The sequence below is a fragment of the Pyrus communis genome, chromosome 16 (assembly GCF_041283825.1).
Source record: "Pyrus communis isolate YQ-2024b chromosome 16, ASM4128382v1, whole genome shotgun sequence".
Lineage (NCBI taxonomy): Eukaryota > Viridiplantae > Streptophyta > Magnoliopsida > Rosales > Rosaceae > Pyrus > Pyrus communis.
The window spans coordinates 1,447,346-1,469,631 of record NC_142580.1 but is presented as its reverse complement, the minus strand read 5'-3'; the positions used below and the strand labels follow the sequence as shown (position 1 = coordinate 1,469,631).

The 22,286-nt window shown below is 36.6% G+C and overlaps 1 protein-coding gene, 1 long non-coding RNA gene and 2 pseudogenes across 3 annotated transcripts; 2 read left to right on the top strand and 2 right to left on the bottom strand.

Annotated features, from left to right (window-relative positions):
• Nucleotides 1–1,797: 1,797 nt before the first annotated feature.
• On the top strand, nucleotides 1,798–4,527 carry LOC137732424 (MLP-like protein 328; annotated as a pseudogene). The gene is made up of 3 exons (XR_015957796.1): nucleotides 1,798–2,463; nucleotides 2,742–3,890; nucleotides 4,024–4,527. The product of XR_015957796.1 is annotated as an MLP-like protein 328 (transcript).
• A 2,152-nt stretch (nucleotides 4,528–6,679) lies between these two features.
• Nucleotides 6,680–8,877, bottom strand: LOC148689801 (uncharacterized). Its single transcript, XR_015957797.1, has 2 exons — nucleotides 7,606–8,877; nucleotides 6,680–7,181 (listed from the first exon to the last, which is right to left on the bottom strand). It is a non-coding gene; the product is annotated as an uncharacterized LOC148689801 (long non-coding RNA).
• A 1,685-nt stretch (nucleotides 8,878–10,562) lies between these two features.
• On the bottom strand, nucleotides 10,563–11,788 carry LOC137732422 (MLP-like protein 328). The gene is made up of 2 exons (XM_068471731.2): nucleotides 11,512–11,788; nucleotides 10,563–11,114 (listed from the first exon to the last, which is right to left on the bottom strand). The coding sequence occupies exons 1-2, from the start codon at nucleotides 11,693–11,695 to the stop codon at nucleotides 10,846–10,848; spliced, it is 453 nt and encodes a 150-aa protein (XP_068327832.1). The 5' UTR covers nucleotides 11,696–11,788; the 3' UTR covers nucleotides 10,563–10,845.
• Nucleotides 11,789–15,149: 3,361 nt separating this feature from the next.
• Nucleotides 15,150–16,919, top strand: LOC137731224 (MLP-like protein 329; annotated as a pseudogene).
• The last annotated feature ends 5,367 nt before the right edge of the window (nucleotides 16,920–22,286 follow it).

Genomic DNA, 22,286 nt, shown 5'->3' with positions numbered 1-22,286 from the left:
TGTACATCAATGAGGATAAGGTGTAAACAAGGGGCCTCGATAAAAACTTTGCCGGGGTTTTCAATCCGGCAAAGGGAAAAAGAGATTAATTAGGAATTGCTATCCTCAAAGAAAATATCAAGAATTACATTATAAAGTTCCTCAAACCAAACCACAGTTTTACCATAACTCAAGCTCATACGTGCTAACCAGTATGCCACCTTGTTCGTCTCCCTTCCACTAAATTCAACCTTCCACTTAGTCAATGAATGAATAATTGCGTGTGTCGTTTAGAATGCTTTCAAAATGTGAGGTGTCATCACTTCCTTCTGCAAAATGTTTTAGAATAAAAAGTTTTACCTCTTGAATGATCACATCTATTTATTTATTATCATTATTATATTTTTGGAAAGATCGATACGTATGGGCCATGGCGTCTGGTTTTTTTTTGTTAAAAAGCCATCAAATGGGGAGGGAGGGATGAGGTATTAGGTATCCACAAATGTCAGTTCACAAACTCTTGTACTAAAAGTAATTGAAAAAATCAAACAAATCAATCAAATATTAATTTTTTCCCCAAGATAATCCACTAAAAAGAGAGATATGGATCCTTTCCTGAGTCCAAGAAGAGGATCTTCCTGACCAAAACAAGTAGACAGTTAGATTTTTATCTAACGGTTATAATTATTATAACTTTAAAGGAAACCTGTTTATCTAACGGCCCACGTGTCTTAGTCAGAAAGATCCTCTCCTTAGGCTCAGGAGAGGATCCAAATCCTAAAAAAGGGTCCACAACATAGTTTTTTCCACTAAAGTTTATTGATCATTGAAGACTATCATTGACAATTGATTATCCAACAGGTGCATTATTTATTTTTTAACAAACGGTAATAGTTACACTAATGGGATGGAGGAGTGTGCTAAGTCTTACAATGGGCTTGGCAAAATAATGTGATTCATCTTCGTTTTTTGCGAGAATCGAATCTAAGACCCCTTACTTATAAGTGAAAAGAAATAGCACTATACCGTAATATTGAGTGACCACGTGCATTATTTATAGATAACAATAATAACAAGATTTTTTTTTTTTTTTTTATGTTGGGCCATTTTTTCTAAGGTGATGCTAGAAAGACCATCTTTTTAAATTATAATTGTAAATCACGTGATGTAGCAGTTGATGGTTAGATTATTTTTTTAATCATTAAAAATGTAATCCAACCATCAACAACCACATCATTTGGTTTAAAAAATTTGGTCTAAAAAGATGGTCTCTCTATCATTTTGCTTCTCTGTATAACTTTTAGTCATGACTCTATACCAACTTTCATTTCTAGATTTTAAAATTACACCACGCTACTCGTTAGGCCCGATTTCGAAAAATCGAAAACCGAAAAAAAATTGAACCATTCACCAAACCAAAACAACAAGAAAAAAAAAATTGAATAAGCCAAATTGAACCAAAATTTCGGTTCGATTTGATTCGGTTTTAGTAGTTCAAAAACCGAACCGCACCAAAATACCTTGTAACCATAACAAGTGCGTTTGTTGCACTAGATTATCTCGGACTGGACTAAGCTCAAGAACTAAGTTAAACTGGCTTAGACTAGACTAAACTGGATTCATTTAGTGAAGCGTTTGTTTCAGTGTCGGACTAATATTTTTCTTTTTTTTTTCCTTTACCATTTTCTACAACACACTTTCTCTCTCAAGAAAGTTCTCCATTTTTTTCTTGAAATGTTATCCTCACAACCTAGAATCATCGTCTGCTCGATTGGGCTCTTTTGATAAATCCCTATGTGGAGCCTCTACATCCACATCCACAACTTCATCTCAATCTTTTGCACATCTTCACAAATTCGCTCAAATCACAAAATCCAAATTCGCTAGAATTGCAAATACCCATATTCAAATCACAAAACCCAGATTCAATCCCAAATTCGCTTCAATCACAAAACCCAACTTCACTGGAAGTGCAAATCCCATATTCGAATCATGAAACCCAAACTCGAAATGCAAACCCCAGACTCAAATTGCAAATCTAAAATTTCGTTCGAAGCTTTGCAACATTTGCAGAAATCAGTTTCCACCCACAAAATTGAGTAAAGTAAATGATTGAGAGCGCATGAGGAGGAAGTGGGCCCTCTAGAAGACACGACTTACTTTTGTGTTCTTCGAGATTCGAAACGAACAGACGAAGAGATCCTGGGATCACAAGTGTAGGCAACGGCAAAACCAGCAGACGAAGCAAGAAGGTAGAGGAGAGAGGACGCGACGCAGAGAGAGAATGGGACGCAACAAGATCTTAGCAATCCCATGGTTTTCCAGGGGATTGGCCAAGACCTCCTAGTGAAGGAGATAGTCCGTGCGAGTCTCGTTTAATCCCACTTAACTTAGTCCGTGTATGCAACAAACACGAGAGTACCTAATGTCTAGTCTTAGCCAGTCCAGTGAGAGTTAAGAAGTCCAAACAAACACACCCTAAGTGTATTCCTCCTCTCCTCCTTGTCCTCATGTTTTAGATAATCAGAATCACCTCGATAGACAAAGAAAAAGAAGGACGTCGAGATCCCTCCATCGCAACTCTAATAAGCTCATATCTATATATATTTTACATCAAATTCACTTGTCTTTTCTTAGTTAGTTCCTTATATTTTTGAGCTATTTACTTTGTTTTTGTGTTTTGTAGGATTTGTCAAGTAAATAAAAGAAAAATAGCACAAGTGGAATTTTAAGTAACAAATTCGTCAAAACTGCCTGTGCAGGTCAGCTGACTTTGGAAGCAAGTTGCGGACAGTTCAGAATGAATTAGAGAATGAGCCTTATATGCTTGGAAAGCTACGGATGTCTATTTTCTTGAGCATTTCACGGATTGTTAATATCATTTTTCTAGAAGAAGTTATGGTCGTTTTAACACTAAAAGGTTCCCAAGAGGCTGAGTAGTTTGTAACTAACAATAAAGCATTGACGGCAATAAATCCCATAAAACTAACAGCCAAAACTGATACGAGAAGGAACTATTGCTCCTAACATACCATCAAGCAAGGGAACAATAACTACCTGTTAAATTCAAAAGGAAAATGCCAAACATTGTACCTTCAGGTACTCCCAGAAATTACTGTACCATTCTCTCTTCCATGCATGTTCAGCTTTCTCACGTTTATGGCAAAGGAAATAGGTAGCAAATTGTTTAGCAAACTATGATGTTGATCATGTTAGTGTTCATTATTTGTGTGATTCTTATCCGTCATGTGCAGTTGCGACTTTTGCTCATAATCTTTCGGGGTTTCCAAATTCTCGTTTCTCTTAGGAGTTGTCTTAATTGATTGTTGTTTCAAATAGTTTTCTACTTCTTGTTAGGGTTACGCTTCATGTCCCCTCTAACTTATTATATATATTTTTTTACTTCTTCAATGTATTCACAATAATGTCTTGTTCCATGATAATTAATAATGCGGAGTGAAAGTGACATTCTTCTTTTAATTAAAAAAAACAGAAAAAAGTTTTATTCTGGCAGGTGTAGTGGTGATAAAACTTTACGTGGAAGATCCACAGTCATATTGTTATCATTTAACTGTTTAAGTGATCGGATAATATCCACACATACTGCCTCCGTAACTATAACATGGCTTTATATAAGAAATGGAAACCTATAGGTTTGTATACGTCTCCTACAATTCCCCAGACTTACACTATCGTTAAGAAAATGGCTGTGAGTGGAGCTGGTACTTGCAAGCTGGAGACTCTGGAGGCTGAGGTAGAGATCAAAGCCAACGCTGATAAGCTGTACAAATTCATCAGCAACTAGCACTATGACTTCCCCAAAGCAGCCTCTGATAAAATACACGATGTTACAGTACATGAAGGTGACTGGGAAACTTCGGGCTCTGTCAAGCTCTGGAAATACACCCTAGGTAATATTAACAACATTCCTCTCTCCTCCTGACTAATCAAACTAACAATTAATTTTGTAAACCTTAGAGAAAAGCAATGGGTGTAACAACATGACACTAGCTGTATAATTGTACTTTTCCATGTGACGTGTAGATGGAAATGTCGAGACTTACAAGGAAAAGGTGGAAATAGATGAAGCAAACAAGCGGGTGCGTCTTACAGCATTGGAAGGATCACATGTGCTGGACAATTACAAAAGCTTCAAGTTCACTTGCCAGGTCATCACTCCAAATAGTGAAGGAAGTTCTGTGAAAATTACTTTAGAATATGAAAAACTCAACGAGAACGATCCGCCTCCACAGAAGTTCCTCAGCTTGGTGGTCAATGTCATTAAAGATGTTGATGCACATCTTCTCAAGGAATAAGCGCCAAGCACAAGATTTATGCATACATACGACATGGAACATTGAGTAATATTACTATCTTCAGGAATAAAGGTCGGAGAGTTGAGCAAGCTAGTTAGCACTGTTGCTTATTTCGGTTTCCGATTTGGTTTGTCTTTAATTCTATGAGCAAGAATAAATTGAGTGTGATATCATTATATTACTGATGTTGTAAACAAGTTCAATCTATTGGCATGCTTATATTTTTCGAGAAGAACTTAGTTTTTTAATTAAAGTTTCAACCGTGTACTGATAAAAGAGCTTCTAGAAAAGGACAAGGTCATTTCGTGCCCTCCTGTTTTGTGTGGTCATGGTTAAGCCACGTTAACATTTTATATTAGTTTTTCTATAGAGATAATAAGACAAAAATGAATAATAATATAAAATGTTAACGCGACTTAACTATGAACAAACAGAAGGGCACGGAAGAACACCGGAAGTAGGAGTACGGACAATCCTTATCCTTTAGAAAAAGCACTTAAAGAGCAAAAGATATCATCTATCTAAATTATATTTTATAAATCATTTGAAATGATAATTGATGATTAAATTATTATAAAAATATTAATTAACATGATTATTTTTATTAATTTGATGAGTAATATTATTCATATCATATTTTTGTACCATATTTTCATACCACCTTAGGTGGTATTTGATGTGGACTGCCACATCATTTGAATTAATCAGATTTTTAAATTAGTTCATTATTTAATAAACTATTAATTAAAGAAAACTAGTTAATTAAATTATGATTGTGGTATACGATGAGTCTTTCTTATTCATTTCCTTGGGTTTTGCAAATTTTTCAAATGATGTGACTATCGACATCATATACCATCTAAGGTGTTCACATCATATACCATCTAAGATGGTATAAAAATATGGTAAAAAAACATATAATATGAATAACATTACTCTTTTATTAGAGGTGGAATTGAGGTCCAACATCCCAGGTGTTTTCTTATAGCATAACCCAATAACGTCAAATCCATTAATTTGATTATTTAATAAATGGCTCCCACAATACACCAATCACGTACCCAACCCAACCAATGTACACAATTTTTATAACAGTAGGTCCCATAATATATAATAAAAAGAAAATAATGAAAATGATTTGAAAACTTTTAGTTTGAACGATAAAGATAAAATAAAGGGTAAAATAAATAGTAGCATGATTGACTTTTTTGTGTAAAAATGTAGTTTTTTGTTAAAGTGAACTGTATCGTGGGTTTTTCGTTAAAATTCCCTAATAAAAAAAAATTTGACTCATCATTTAAAAAAAAAAAAATTTAACATTTAACTTCAAATACTCATTTTAGTCATTAAATAAAATTTAACAATTTATAAATGAGTAATGCTAAATAAACTAATTTTTTAGAATATATTATATCAATTATATATATTTATTAACGATTAAATTATTATTTAAATGTTGATTAATATTTATATTGAGCCACAACCCACAAAGTCCTACACAAATAGCATGTTTTAGTTATGGAGGCAGTTGTGGATATGATCTGATCACTTGAAGAAAATGACGAGTCTGCGGATCTCTGTGGATCTTCATCTTTCACATGGGAGATTTTATGACTAGACCGACCAAATTTAATCGCAACAGCGAACTTGATAATGAGACATCAATAATTCAACGATTCAGAAAACTTTAATTAAATTGTGACCCATAAATAAATATGTGGAATTCCTATTACTTCTTTTGTAATCAATCAAAGCTGAATCATTGATGCCTAATTTAGAAAGTGAAGTGTTATTGGCACTTTAAAAGTTTCATTTTACACATCTTACAAATGTATTTTTCTTTTCTAATATAGAAAGTTTGGAGTGTAGAATAAGATTTTTGGAATGCTACTAACAATTCCATTCAAAAAAGGTTTTTCTGTTTTGCATGCAACATCTAGACACAGGAATTTTCTTTGGGATTCTAATTGCGCACGCGTATTATCTTTTCAAATATAGAAAATCTGAAGTGCGATTAAATTTTTAGAATGTAAATAAAATTACCTTCTTTTATTGGTTTTTTTTTAAGACTCACAAAAATGGTTGTCTTTGTTGTTTGGCGAAGGAATTTCTTGGATATCATCATATTGTTGTCTTCTTTTTCGCTTGTTTTGCTAAAAAATAACTAATTACAAATCGATTTTCATCAAAAGGGTTGTTAAATAAGATATTAATTAATGCTTCTTTTTTTTTCTTGATACTGTTTGGGTCTCTCAACCTCGATATATTATTTTGCATTTTATTTCTTCCACGATCATATGTATCTCCATTGTTTAACAACTAAAAATACTATTGTTTCTTTAAAAAAGTACTATGTATTTGATTAAGGCGATTTTATATGCCGATGAGCAACAAAGTGGAGATGGTACACTACACCTTTTATTTTGCATACCATAGTTCATACATTACAATCTCACATATGATATCCCTTCACGTACATTTGTTACAAGGCAACTTACAAAGCAAAACATTTTAATTACTTGTAATCAATCAAAAGGCACGCATTATTAACACAAAAATTATATACTAACAATGGATGTCACACCGTTTCACCATTGCATTCTTTTCCTTTCCTTAATTTATCATGCCTTGATAAAGTGAGCATCAAGATCCTTGTTGATGCTAACCATCAAACCAACGTATTTGTCCGGACTGCAATATCCTTAGTCAGTTTCTCATACTCAGTCGACAATTTCGCAACGTTGCCTTCATTCTTTTGAGTAAATTGATAGACTGGCTTCTAGCTCTTGTAATACAGGAAGACATCTCCTTCCAGTCCATTCAGTGTTATGGATTTGTTCTCGTTGTGTGACTACACTTTTTCCTTGAATACTCCAACTTCGTCCCCTATGTATTCACAAGAAAGTGGTCTCTATATTGACCAAGGAACAATAAAGGGAGCGTTTGATAAATAATTTGTTTTAGGTTTTCACAAAAATGAAAATTGAAGTTATTTTTGTCAGTTTTCTAAATTTATATGGTACTCAACAATGCGTTCAAGGCATGTTCTAAAGAAACTTATGGGCAGCCTTTTTCTGCTACAATTAAATTATGTAATATTAATTTGAGGTATTCATCCGTTTACCTTTGAACTTGTAAGAATTGATCAATTTCCTCTCCTTAACTTTAATTTTGACCAATTTTTCCTTTTAACTCTCATAATTAGCCAATTTATACCTTAAATTTTTTTTAATTTTTCATCGTTTCTTCCATTAAGCAGGTCAAGTGCTATCCGCATGACTGGCTTAAAAGGGTAAAAAAATCATTTTACCTACACCTTCTGTCTTCTTTCTTTTCTCCGAACATTCTCTTCTTCTTCCTTTTCTCCAAGCCGAGCCCGTGCTATTCCACCGTGCCCCACCGGCACGATTTTCCCGGCGAACACCAAAAGAAACAGTGGGAGGGATCTGAGCTCGTAGATCCGCGTTCTCTACATCCCTTTGTTGCACTACTCGCAAACCCTACCCTCCGATTCCAGCCGGTACACCTCCCCCATCGCCACCGAGTTCCTGAAAAAGATCCGCGCGTACGACTCCGCCACCACCGCCGCCACTCCCGCCGCTCCCAGAGCCACCGGCGCGTGCTCCCGCGAAGACCCGCACCTGAAGTTGGCGCCCCCGATTATGATCGAGTACTTGGACTTTGTCTCTCCCGGATCCACGAAGCGCGTGGAGTAGGAGGCGAGGAGGCCGCATAGCGCGTAAGACCCGAGCTTGGCGATGTGGGGAGAAGATGAGATGGATTTGATCAAAGACTTGCCGAAGAATCTGGGGAGTACACCTCTTCTCCACACACTGTACTGCACCAGATTCCCCTTTCTCTCTCTTCTCTTCTCTCTGCCTGCTTTTCCTTTTCACATTGCTTCTCATTGATGACCCCCAACCACTCCAACACGTTGAAGCTGCTCTCTTCCTTCCTTTCCTTTCCTTGTAAGAAAACAACTACTCCTCTGACACCTCCCTGCGCTTTTTACTCTCAGCGATTTTCCCCAAGTGAGTTTTTCATTTACTGCAAAACCACATTTTCTTTTGGGGTTTGGGGGTTTAAAGGGAGGGTTTTCCTCTGTTTATTCACAAATTTTATTGAAAAGTTGAGCTCTGTGTGCTTCCGGTCTAATGGGTTCTCTTTCCTTTAAAGGTCTTGTTTGGTAACTGGTTACTGAGAAAATGAGCGTTCTCTAACAGAGAACAATCTGTGGGGAGTACAAAGTGTTGGTGGAGGGAATGGAAGGTGTAGTGAAATGACTTTTTTACCCTTTAAAGGGTAGTCATGTGGATAGCACGTGACCTACGTAACGGAAGGATAGATGGAAAATTAAAAAAATTGACAGTAGGGTGTAAATTGATTAATTATGAGAATTGAGAGGGGGAAATTAATCAAAATTAAAGTTGAGGGAGGAAATTGGCCAATGCTTACAAGTTCGGGGGTAAATTATGAATACCTCTATTAATTTATGCGATAACTTTGAAAAAATGTTCTAAAAAATGCTAGGCGTTAGTCGGGCGGTGGACTAGCGCCTAACGCCTAGGCGGCTAGGCGGTGTCTAGACGGATTTAGATAAATTTCTTATATATTTTATTAATTAATTAAATTTACTATATCAAATGTAAATAATTATTGACTACTATGTTATTTCTTATAAAAGAACATACATATGTGAATGTTTTATGTACATATATGTGCTTACTTAGGAAAAAAAATAAAATATTATCTAAATAATTTATAATTTATATCAGATATATAGACACACACACAATATATATCCCAAACTTTTAAAAATATAAAAAGCCCACGTAGTGGGTGATTTTCATTATTAAAACCATCAAACCGTCCATCTCACCTTTGCTCCTTCACATCACCTGTCCACCTTGGATGGTTTTCATAATTAAAACCATCGAGTCCATGGTTTTCATAATTAAAACCATCACCTTTTGACCTTGGATTTGAGATCCCAATTCTGCACCACCACATGTTGAAATGTTTAAGTCTCTCTCTCTCTCTCTCTCTCTCTCTCTCTCTCTCTCATCTTCACAAACGAGTTGCAAAAATTCACCGGCACTCTCTCTCTCTCTCTTCCCTCATCTTCACATAGACGAGCTACAAAAAAATTTCGGGGCTTTGCTCCTACGTACGAGATCGGAAGTTGTAGATCCTTTGCGAAAATTGTAGCAAGTTTAGGATTTGCAGAGAGATTCAAACCGCCTAGACTGCCGCCTAGCCCGCCTTAGGCGCCTAGCGAGCGCCTAGGCGGCCGCCTATGTCCTCCCCACCTAACTGAACGTTTTGGTTTAAATCGGGTCCGAGCTCCACCGCCCAACGCCTAGACTGCCGTCTAGGTCGATTTTTAGAACACAGAAAAAGTAGTGCTTCAAAGAGTCGCATGAAAAATATTTGTTTATTAAAAAGATTCAGATAAAGAAAATATATAAGACAAACGTACGTAATCACTTTCGGTTCGATTAAGAACATGATTTGGATCAATAATATTAGGGTGTTTTTGCAATATTATACTTTTACATTTTCAAACTACCACATTTTTTTCCTTCTGGATGTATGAAAATTTAGGTATTGCGTTTGTTCTTTCGTTAAGAAGTCATCACCAACTCCCTTGCCCTATTATTTTTATCAAGTAAAAATAACTCCCCATGTTTAAAAGCCATATAATTAACCAGGATGAATGCTGGACAACCGTCGAAAGCAAAACTCAAAATTCATTGTATAATTAACAGTGAGACTAAAGCCTGACGAAGAACATGATTTTCAAAAGTTATATAAAAAAAAGATATGAGTAAATCTCCAATGGATTAGAAAGTGAGTCATTAAAATATAGCCAGTCCTAAGTAGATTAGTATAGAATATCTTTTGTATTAAAAAAAAATTATATATATGTATGTATATATATATATATATATATATATATATAATGTTGAGAATGAATCTCACATTGATGGGAATAGGGACCTTGTATGAACTTATAAGTAAGTTGGGCTACTCCTTTATATTGCCAATTGGTTTTATTATAGAACCTCAACTTTCTTCATGGTATCAGAGCAGGTTGTCCCACATGTAAAGCCAAATGGCCACGCGCACTCCATGTCACCCCTTTGTGTTGTTCACGTATTAGGCTTGAAAATTTGTCACACGTGACGGGGTGTTTTGAGAATGAATCTCATATTGATGAGATGATGGACCTTATATGGACTTATAAGTAAGTTGATAAAAAAAATATTGAACAAATATTGTAGAGTACACCACATTTTATTTTATAGATGATCGACAACCATAATCTATTACATCATAATGTCATATATGACATCCTTCGTACATCTTTTACAATACGCACAAACCTAATTAAGAAAAGCATTTTATTTAACTAGGTACGCATTGATGAACATATGCATGCATGATTACATATAATTGAACCCTTTTTAACAAGACCAGCAAAAGCTCTTTCCAACCGTTGCATATGCTGCAGCCTGCAGATATGGTTTTTATTCGTTAATTAATTTATTTATGCTCCCAGAAAGTGAGCGTCAAGATCCTGGACGAGTTTAACCATCAAACCGACATATCTATCTGGAGCTTCAACATTCTCATTCAGTTTCTCGTATTCGATCCACAGGTTGGCAATGCAGGTGCTTTCATCTTTTTGAGTGAATTTATAGACACCCTTGAAGCTCTTATAATACTTGAACACTTCTCCTTCCAATCCTTTCAGAGTTGCGGCCTTGTTCTCATCGTCTAGCTCCACCTGTTCCTTGAATATCCCGACATGGTCCCCTATATATATATGCATGCATGCATTCATGGTTAATTTCAAAACAACAAAATATATAAACTTTCTCACCCTCTCTCATTAGGATCTTGTTTCCACCGTAGCAAAAAGAGAGCAATATGACTTATTTAGGAAACATGTATTTACGGTATAGGGCTCTCATTGTCTAGAGCAAAAATTGAAGCAAGCACTGAAATATATAAGAGGTCATATATGGTAAATACAAGATTTCTACGATTGTTCTATCTCGACCTTGTTTTTGCTACAAAAAATCAGAATCCCTGCTAGAAAGCTGTAAACATTGAAACTCATGCTATGAGTGTATGATGATCTGAGCACATCTGTTAAGGTATACATACATATAAAGTGAATAATTAAATAGGAAAATTGAAGTAGTGGTACCTAATTCATATTTCCAAATCTTAATAGAGCCGTGTGTTTCCCAGTCTCCTTCATGCACATCAACTCCTTTGATATGGGTATTAGAAATGTTTGGGATGAGGTGGGCGCTCTTGAACATGTTGTACAACTTGTCAGCTGGTGCCTTAATTTCTATTTCGGTCCCAATTTTACCATGCAGAACCATGTTTATGAGCAATTTTGATATGTGCTACTGAGCAATTTTGATGGGTGCTACTAAGAAATTATAAGAGAAGAATGTTAAGGGATATGTATAATTTGGGCTCCTACCCTCCTTAAATACAAGCGGCTAAAGTTAAATTGCGAGATAAAATTATGTGTCCGGAACACAATGCGGCACGTCATATATATGTAATATAAGTGGAGGGAAAGTTTTTTTTTTCCTTTTCTTTCAAGTGTTCTTATACTTGTGTATGATATATAGCGTATGTACCCGTGTTCTGGATATTAAAAAAATCTCTCGTAATATTTTAATAGTGGGTAATCTAATTTAAAAACCAAATCATGCAACACATGCAAAATAATATATCGAGGTTGAGAGACCGAAACAGTATCAAGGAAAAAAAATAGCATTAATTAATATCTCATTTAACAACCCTTTTGATGAAAATCGATTTGTAATTAGTTATTTTTTAGCAATACAAGCGAAAAAGAAGACAACAATATGATGATATCCAACAAGTTCCTTCGCCAAACAACAAAGACAACCATTTTTGTGAGCCTTAAAAAAAACCAATAAAAGAAGTTAATTTTATTTACATTCTAAAAATTTAATTGCACTTCAAACTTTCTATATTTGAAAAAATAATACGTGTGCGTAATTAGAATCCCAAAGAATATTCCTGTGTCCAGATGCTGCATGCAAAACAGAAAAACCTTTTCTGAAGAGAATTATTATTAGCATTCCAAAAATCTCGTTTTGCACTCCAAACTTTCTATATTAAGAAAGAAAATTACACTTATGAGGAGTGTAAAATAAGACTTTTGGAGTGTCAATAATACTTCTCTTTCTGAATTAGGCATCAATGATTCAGCTTTGATTGATTACAAAAGGAGTAATAGTAATTCCACATATTTATTTATGGGTCACAATTTAATTGAAGTTTTCTGAATTGTTGAATTATTGATGTCTCATTATCAAGTTCGCTGGCGATTAAATTTGGTAGGCCTAGTCATAAAACCTCCAATGTGAAAGATGAAGATCCACAGAGATCCGCAGACTTGTCATCTTCTTCAAGTGATCAGATCATATCCGTTATCCACAACTGCCTCCATAACTAAAACATGTTATTTGTGTAGGACTTTGTGAGTTGTAGCTCTATATAAACATTAATCAATAATTAAATAATAATTTAATCGTTAATAAATACATATAATTTATAAAATTTAGTTTAAAAACATAATTTATCTAGCATTACTCTTTTATAAAATGTCAAATTTTATTTAATGACTAAAATGAGAATTTGAAGTTAAATGTTAAATTTATTTTATTTTATTTTATTCAAATGATGAATCAAATTTCTTTTTTATTATATATTGTGGGACCTACTGTTACAAAAATTGTGTAAATTGGTTGGGTGGGGTTCGTGATTGGTGTACTGTGGGAGCCATTTATTAAATAATCAAATTAATGGATTTGACGTAATTGGGTTATGCTGTCAGAAAACACCTGTGATATTGGACGTCAATCCCACCTCTAATAAAATTCATCTGTTTAAAGTAGGAGTGGGCACAGGCTGGGCCGGGCTGGATCCAAAATTGAAGAAACCGGATCGGATCCGTTCGTAAATACAACAGGGCAGGGCAGGGCAGGGCGGGTTTTGGATTTTTCAAAATAAGATCTGGACCTAACCTGGCCCTTTTGAAACGGGCTAGTGCTTACGGGTCCCCACGGGTCCAAATCTTTCACTCACGCCTTAAGTCTGGTGGTCTTTCCTCTTTGTTCTCCTCATTCGAAGATTCACTTCTTCGAACAACATCGTTAACGGTGATTCCATCAAAACAACCACCGCAAGATCTACACTCTTAAGGCAAATTAGCGATTAAATTAGGGATTTCACATAACTCTTTCATACAAACCCACGAATCCAATTTGCCTTCTCATCATAAAAGAAAGGGAATACCTTAGGGTTTCTGAATCTAAGCAATTTCAATCAATTCCCTTGTGATTTCCACTTCCTACTCATCGACCAAAAGGTTTTGCAAATAGGGAAAAAAAAGAAGCATTGATCTATAATTTCAAGTCCCAGATAGAACATAAAATTTCAAGTTCACAAAACCTAAATAATTTCACCTTGTGATTGGGTTGCAGATGCTCTCCAATTCCATCTTGTCTTTGAACTCATCGACATCCGATAACTGGTTGTTGTCCAACCACTGGATGGCAGTCTCTCGATTGAGTCCGCAATCTTCTTGTCCTTAATGGAGTTTGGGGATTGTGGGTCTCTTGGGATGGAGAAAAAGAGGGTCTGAGTGGGAAAAAAAAAGTGAAATGAGTGAAAAAAAAAAAAAAAAAGAAAGTGAAATGAGTGAAAAAAAATGAAACAAAAATAAAGAAAGAAAGAGTGAAAAAAAAAAAGAGGGGTGAAATGAGTGAAAGCAATAAGTGAAATGTAGTACAAGTACTAGTGTACCTGCATAAAACCAACGCAGTACTTGGACTTTTGGACCAGAAAATTGAGTGGGCTTGGGAGAAACGGGTCCGGCGGGGGCCCTGTTTCTTGGGCCTTTTGGACCCGCCCTGCCCAGTTAGTTTCTTGAACCCGCCCCGGCCCGTCCTGTTTGTGTTTTACAATTTTAAAACCCGCCTCGTACCCACCCTGAACCGCATGTACCCAACCCGCCCCGCGGGTCTAGTACCCGTTTGCCCACCCCTAGTTGAAAGAAACTTGGGGTGCATTTGTTGCACCGGATTATTTCGGACTGGACTAGTTTTAGGGACTAAGTTGGACTGGCTTAGACTAGACTAAGCTGGACTAACTTAGTGAAGCGTTCGGTGCAGTATTGAACTAACAACCAGGATAATTAACAAACTCTAATATTATATTATTTAATCCATAATTATTAATATTTTATTTTCATCCTATTTTTTTATCCCTCTATTCCTCCCTTACCGTCCCATTCTGTCCCTCTTTTTCTCCTTCTTTTCTTCCTTTTCCATTCCAATCTTTTCCTCCCTAGATTAAACCTCTCGATTCCAACCTCTCTCTCCTCCCTCCTTCTCGATTTCAATCTGTATCTCTCTCCTCCCTTTCTCTCTCTCTCTCTCCCCTCCCTTTCTCTCTCTCTCTCTCTCTCTAGCTCTGCACTAGTTGAATAGAACCGTCACAACTCCATTTTTTTTTTATGAGTTGCAAGTTTCTCGCGAGTTTTTTGACTAAACCTCGTTGGATTAGATGAGGTTTGCACCACTAACAAACTCTTCCTTATCTTTGGTCCCATATCCGAGCTTTGCATGCTTGAATCTGTCATGGATTCAAAAAAACCCAAACCGGCTGAGACTTCCAGGCCATTTTTCGGCTACCTCCGATCACATTTTGGCCTCGATTCAGGTAGAATCGTAATCCTCTCACTCCCATATTCAATTTGGTATTTTATATGAAATTGGTTGTGATAGTCCAATGGTTTTCAAGGGTGAGTGGTTGAGGAGCAGGGTGAGGAGGAGAGAGGGGACAATCTTAGCTAGTGCCATGGTTTTCGAGGGGTCTCACTAAGACCAGCTAGTCCCTGATTTAGTCTAGGCGAGTTAGACTTAGTCTCATTAAACCTAGTCCCTGTCGGAAACAAACATGGGACTAGACTAACCCTTAGTACTGTCCAGTCCAATACACTTTAGTGAGGGTAAACAAATGCCCTCCTGATGTCTTGTTTTTCTTTTTCTTTTTTTTGGAAAAGGGATCCTTTCCAGATCCCTTTCATTTAATTATCATCATCAAATAATTTGGGTCTTTAAAATTTGATCAAATGGTTAAAAATATGGACCTACTCTAAAAGTTATAATAACTTTAGCCGTTGGATCAAATTTCAGGAGTCCGAATTGTTTGATGAGGAAGATTAGGTAAAACGGATCCGAAGATGACCCCTTTTCCTTTTTTTGAACGATGCTGTCTTGTTTTTCTATTTGATAGTTTTGATATCTCCTTTAAAAATGGGGAACTTTAACGAAAAGCTCATGGTACTGTTCATTTTAACGAAAAACTACATTTTTACATTAAAAAGTCAATCTTGATACTATTCACTCTATCATTTATTTTATCCTTATCGTTAAAACTCAAAATTTTCAAATTCTTTTCATTAGTTTTCTTTCAAAATAATCTTAGACGAACTTTAATATTAATTAATAATTAAAGAAAATGGCTTGCGAGTGGAGCTGGTGATTACAAGCTGGAGACTGGGGCCTGAAGTAGAGTTCAAAGCCAACGCTGATAAATTGTTTGTACAAAGTCATTAGCAACCAGCACCACGTGTACGTTCCCAAGCCTCTGATAATGTACACCATGTTGCAGTACATGAAGGGGACTGGGAAACTTCTGGCACTGTCAAGTCTGGAAATACACCATAGGTAATATTAATCACCCTCATCTATCCTCCTAACCCAAACTGAAATTTTCTTAATTAATTCCCACTGGCTTGCTACAAAATAAACATGCTAACTTGAAACCTAGCTAGGGTTTGCGTTACCTCATGCTTTTTTTTTTCTTCAAATAAAATAGAGAATTGGGCAATATCATTAGAATGATGTAGGTGCAAAGCGTTCACTCTCAAATCTGAAGACGAAGAGTCGTGTGCTCTCTAGGTTCCCTCATGAACACTCAGAATACAATTCTTTTCCCTCCCATTACCATCTCCTTCCCTTCCCTCCTCCCACACTTTTCTTTTTGTCTTTTTCTCTGTATAAAAAATTCAAAACAAGATATGCTTTATTATAAGAGAATAGGGAGACATGAACCTCACCTCTTATGTGGTTAACTATAAGGTTTAATTTTATAATTAAAATTGAAATATATTGAGCATGCAATGCACCTTGGGTTTACACTTCCTCACGATGAATAACATGATCGGATCATTGGTGGATGAATAGTTGTAATTTATGTGAATGATCTACATATATACGTACGTGTAGATGGAAGGGCCGAGACTTTGAAGGAAATAAGGGGAAATGGACGAAGCAAACAAGTGGGTGAGTCTTGCAGCTTTGGAGGGATCAGATGTGCTTGAGGTATAGAAAAGCATTAAGATCATTCTCCAAGTCAGTCCAAAAAGCGAATTGGTTTCACGAAAATTGCTATAGAATATGGAAACTGAACGAGACCGATTCGCCTCCCCATAAGTACCTCAGCTTTCTGGTCAATGTCATTCAAGATATTGATGCCCATCTTCTCAAGGAATAAGCGCCAAGCACAAGGTTTATACTGTGAACAGAAAGAAGTGCAGAAAACTTACACAGAGAGAAAGTTATTCTTTTGTATTGAATGAATTGTTAATTTGCTTTTCAGTTATATGTTGTATATATCTAGTTACATTGCTTATGTACTAAGCTATTACAAGACTCATAAGATCTTGACACTTGTCAAAATCTCTACTCACATATCCTAAACAAACTTAACTACCTCAAGCATATAATATCTAACATCCTCCCCCAATCTCAAGATGAGGCTTGCCAAGTCTGAGATTGTAATAGTGCGTTTGAAATAAGGGAATAGACAAACCCTTGGTTAGGACATCAGCAAACTGTTCATTCGAAGAAACAAAATGCACTTGCAGAAGCCTGTTTGCAACCCTTTCACGCACAAAGTGGACATCGATCTCAATATGTTTCGTCTGCTGATGCATAACTGGATTATAAGCAAGAGCTATTGCGGACATAGTATCACAAAACAATGTAGTCGGACAAGGAACATCAATCTTCATAAAATGAAGAAGTTGTTTGATCCAATCAATTTCAAAAGTAGTGCTAGAGAGTGCCCTATATTCAGCTTTGGTTGAGGACCGAGAGACTGTATTTTGTTTCTTCGAAGACCAAGAAATAGGATTAGGCCCTAAATACACCACTGAACCAGTTATGGATCTCCTGTCATTGGGATCGCTAGCCCAATCAGCATCACTAAATGCATGTAAATCCAATTCCCCATGTGTGAACTGAATGCCAAGCTCCGCAGTACTTTTCAAATATCTGAGAATGCGTTTCACAGCAGCATAATGAGAATCCATAGAACAGTGCATGAACTGACACACTTGATGAACTGAGAAAGCTATATCAGGTCTAGTGAAAGTAAGGTACTAAAGAGCACCTACAATACTTCTATATAAAGAAGGATTATTGAAAGGGTGACCATCATCCTTGAGTAACCTATTATATGGTAAACAAGGTGTGGAACAAGGTTTGGAATGAACCATATCTGCCTTGACCAGCAAGTCTAAAACATATTTGGATTAAGAAAGAAACAAGCCACTGGAAGTCTGAGTAAACTGAATTCCAAGAAAATAATGAAGCGGACCCAAATCTTTAATATCAAACTCATTAGTCAAAGCTGTAATTACTGCAGTAATAGCCTTTGAATCACTGCCAGTAATTATAATGTCATCAACATACAGGAGAAGAATAATCACAGACTGTTCATCATGCTTAACAAACAATGAAGGGTCTGAATATGTGGAAAGGAACCCCAGAGAAGGAAGAAACGAGGTAAATCTCTCATTCCAAGCCCTTGGAGCTTGTTTTAAGCCATATAAGGACTTATGTAATCGGCAAACATGTGTGGGGTGATTAGGATCACTAAAGCCTGGTGGTTGCGACATATAAACTTCCTCTTGAAGAACGCCATGAAGAAATGCATTCTTCACATCAAGTTGTTGCAGAGACCAACCAAAATGAGTTGCCAAAGCTAGAATCAGCCTCACTGTGGTAGGTTTGACAACAGAGCTAAAGGTTTCCCCATAATCAATGCCTTCTTCTTGATTGAACCCTTTGGCAATAAGCCGTGCCTTATACCGAGAAATAGAGCCATCAGAATGTTTCTTGATTTTAAACACCCATTTGCAGCCTACCAAGTTCTTATTTTGAGGCAAGGGAACCAAAGACCAAGTATTTTGAGTTTTAAGAGCTTGCAACTCTTCTTCCATAGCAAACAACCACAAATGAGACTTGAGAGCTGACTTATATGTTGCAGGTTCAATCTGAGACATAGCCAATGAGCAATCATCTTGTACAACTGAAAGATAGGCTTTCTTCTTTGAAATACCATTTTTAGCTCGTGTTTGCATTGAGTGAGTATTCATAGGAGGAATGGGAAGGATAACCTGCAAATGATCAGGTTGAAACTCATGCTGAACCGCAATACCATACTCACGATTATTTTCAGAAGCAGATTCACTACTGGAGAATCCAGATGGAATCTCAGGAGCCACAGGGAATTGTGGATCTGTGGATGCAGTAATAGATTGTAAGGAAGCATCGTGGGAACCACTGTGATGATCTGAGCTAGGCATAATAGTGGTGTTAGGGAATGGAAGTTAACTACATGATTCTCCTGATTAATGGATATAGATGGAGATGAGGAAACACAGACCGGTTTAGAAGTAGGAGTGGTGGGAACATGACTGTTTAAAGAGAAGCTGGAATATGGAAACTCAGACTCATCAAATATCACATGTCCGGAAATGTAAAATTTGGCATGGAGAAAGTCATAACAAATGAACCCCTTGTATTTGGAAGCATAGCCTAAGAAAATACATTTGGTAGTTTTGGGTTGTAACTTGGTACTGTTGTATGGTTTTAACAATGGAAAGACTGAACACCCAAAAATCCTGAGATGATTAATATCGGGAACAACATTAAACAATAGCTCAAATGGGGACTGATTGTGAAGTGTAGGTGATGGCATTCTATTGATAAGGTACACAGCAGTTTGGCATGCAAATGACCAAAAAAATGGAGGTAAGGTAGCTGTTTGTAACAAGGTAATAGCTGTTTGAATGATATGCCTATGTTTTCTCTCGGCTAAACCATTTTGCTCAGGGGTATAAGGGCAGGACAATTGATGTTTCACTCCTTTAGTCAACAAAAATTGTTGAAAAGATTTACTAAGTATTCACCCCCACCATCACTCTGTAAGGTTTTAATTGAAGTGGCAAAATGATTTGAAACATAGTTATAAAAACCAACAAAGGTGGAGAAAACATCACTTTTATTGAGAATGGGAAACAGCCAACAGTGTCTTGTGCACTCATCAATGAATGTCACATAATACCTAAAACCATCTACAGACTTACAAGGAGATGGACCCCATACATCACTATGAACTACTTGAAAGGGGTGAATTGACTTAGCAACAGAATTAACAAAGGGCAGTTTGCAAAACTTGCCTTCCAGACATGTATGACAGAGCACAGACAATGAATCAGGTAATATAGACAGATTACATTTCTTTAACATGACAGAGACCACTGAATTGGAGGGATGACCTAATCTATTATGCCAGAGACTAGAAGATACTTGATCTCCAAGATATGCAACATGAGACTTTGTAGTGACAGCATTACTCCTAACCGGAAGAGGAATGGGATACAATCCATTATTGCAACGTCCTTGAAAGAGAATCCTCCATGTGGCCTTGTCCTGGATCCAAAAGCAAAACGCATCATATATCAGCCAACAATTATTGTCCAGACATAATCTATGTACAGATAATAGATTCTGAGACAATCTAGGACCATATAGAATCGAATTAAGCTGCAAAGGTTTTAATGGAGTGTGTAGTGTGGAAGAACCAATATGAGATATTGATAAACCTGCACCACTTGCAGTCTGAATTGTTTCATTAATGGGATATGGAGAAGCCAGGGACAGATTACTAATATCAGTAGTCATGTGTGAAGATGCTCCTGAATCAGTGAGCCAGAACTGTTGAGGAGAAGCACTTGGGTCACTTGACTGAGTATTGGTAACATGCATAGTTGTAGGAGTTGAAGATGACACATTGGAATTCCTAAAATGACAATATTTAGCACTGTGATTCTTTTTCCCACAGATTTGACACCCCTCAGAAATTGCAGTTTCAGAGTTCCGGAATCAGCAATTGGGAGCCAGATGTCCAAACTTCCCACATATCTGACAAGATATACCAGAAAAACTCTGTTGCCTTGGTGGAGATGTACCAAGAATACCCAGAGCGTGATTCACAGTATAGTTCCCATAGTTAGGCTTAGAGTTCCCAAACCGATTCTGAGAACCATATTGAAATTTCCCTTTGTTTTTGTTTTTGTTGTAGTTTGATCGAAACCTAGAGGAGCCTCCGTATGAATGACCATTAAGGGAGGTTTCAGCCTTGGAAGAGTCACCACAAGATTTTGAGTCAGTGCTATTATTTCTGGCAACCATCGCAGACAAGAAAGGGGTAACAGGAATATTTTCAACCATTGCTTCCTCAGCAAGTAACTGAGATCTAAGATCTTTCATGGAAATAACATTCTCTCAACCCCTAATAATGGATCGCAGGGTATTATACTCAAAGGAGAGACCATTCAATGTTAAGATGACAATATCATCATCATCGAAGTGAACCCCAACAGCAGCAAGATGATCACGAGCTTCTTTAATCCTTTGCAAATACATTGATATCGAATCAGTGCCCTTCTTAATGTTTTGCAATTCTGACTTCATCTGAAAAATCGTGGCCCAAGTAACAATCGAAAACTGTTCCTTGAGACGAATCCATAAGTCAGAAGCACTAGCACTGCCAATTGCACACGAAATAGCAGAAGGAGATAAAGTCGCTGTAATCAATTGCATCAGCGCCCGATCATGCATTTTCCAAATCTTGAACTCATCAGTGTCAGCAGAAATAGAGGAATCCGCAGAACTAGTCACAACAGAACGAGCGGGACAAGGATGCGACCCATCCACAAAACCTATGAGACCATGACCTTCAAGTAGCAATTCGATCTGAAAATTCCAAGTGAGATAATTGGAATCATCAAGTTTAACAGTGACAGAAGAGGAAATTGTTGATATAAGAGACATTATAGGAGACTGAAGAATCGTCAGCTGATCAGAAGTCACCATTGTAGCAAAAACAGGAGAAAACCCAGATGAAAATTTCTCTAAGAACTTGTGACAAACAGTTGGTGTGCAGAAAAGAGAATGCACCCAGTCGAGGAAGCAGAGAACGATCAAGATCCCAAGAAGAAGAGAAATGACCGTCAATAGAGATAGATGAGCGGAAACAGAAAAACCAAGATCAAAAACCTTCAAGCACGAAGCTTTTCAGGCGAAAGATACCATGTGAACAGAAAGAAGTGCAGAAAACTTACACAGAAAGAAAGTTATTCTTTTGTATTGAATGAATTGTTAATTTGCTTTTCAGTTATATGTTGTATATATCTAGTTACATTGCTTAGGTACTAAGCTATTACAAGACTCACAAGATCTTGACACTTGTCATAATCTCTACTCACATATCCTAAACAAACTTAACTACCTCAAGCATATAATATCTAACATATACATGTATGGAACTTTGAGTAGTATTAATATCTTCAAGAATAAAGGCTGGAAGAAGAGCAAGCTATAGCCTTCTTGTTTAGTTCTGACTCGGATTGCCTTTAATTTTATGAGCAACTATAATTGAGTGTAATAGCATTTTATGTTATGGTGTGAATAAGTTTAACCTATTGGCAGGGCCGGCCCTGAGGGGGAGCCAGGCGTGCAAACGCACAGGGGCCCGATTTTTAGGGGCTCCTGAATTTTAATAACCTTT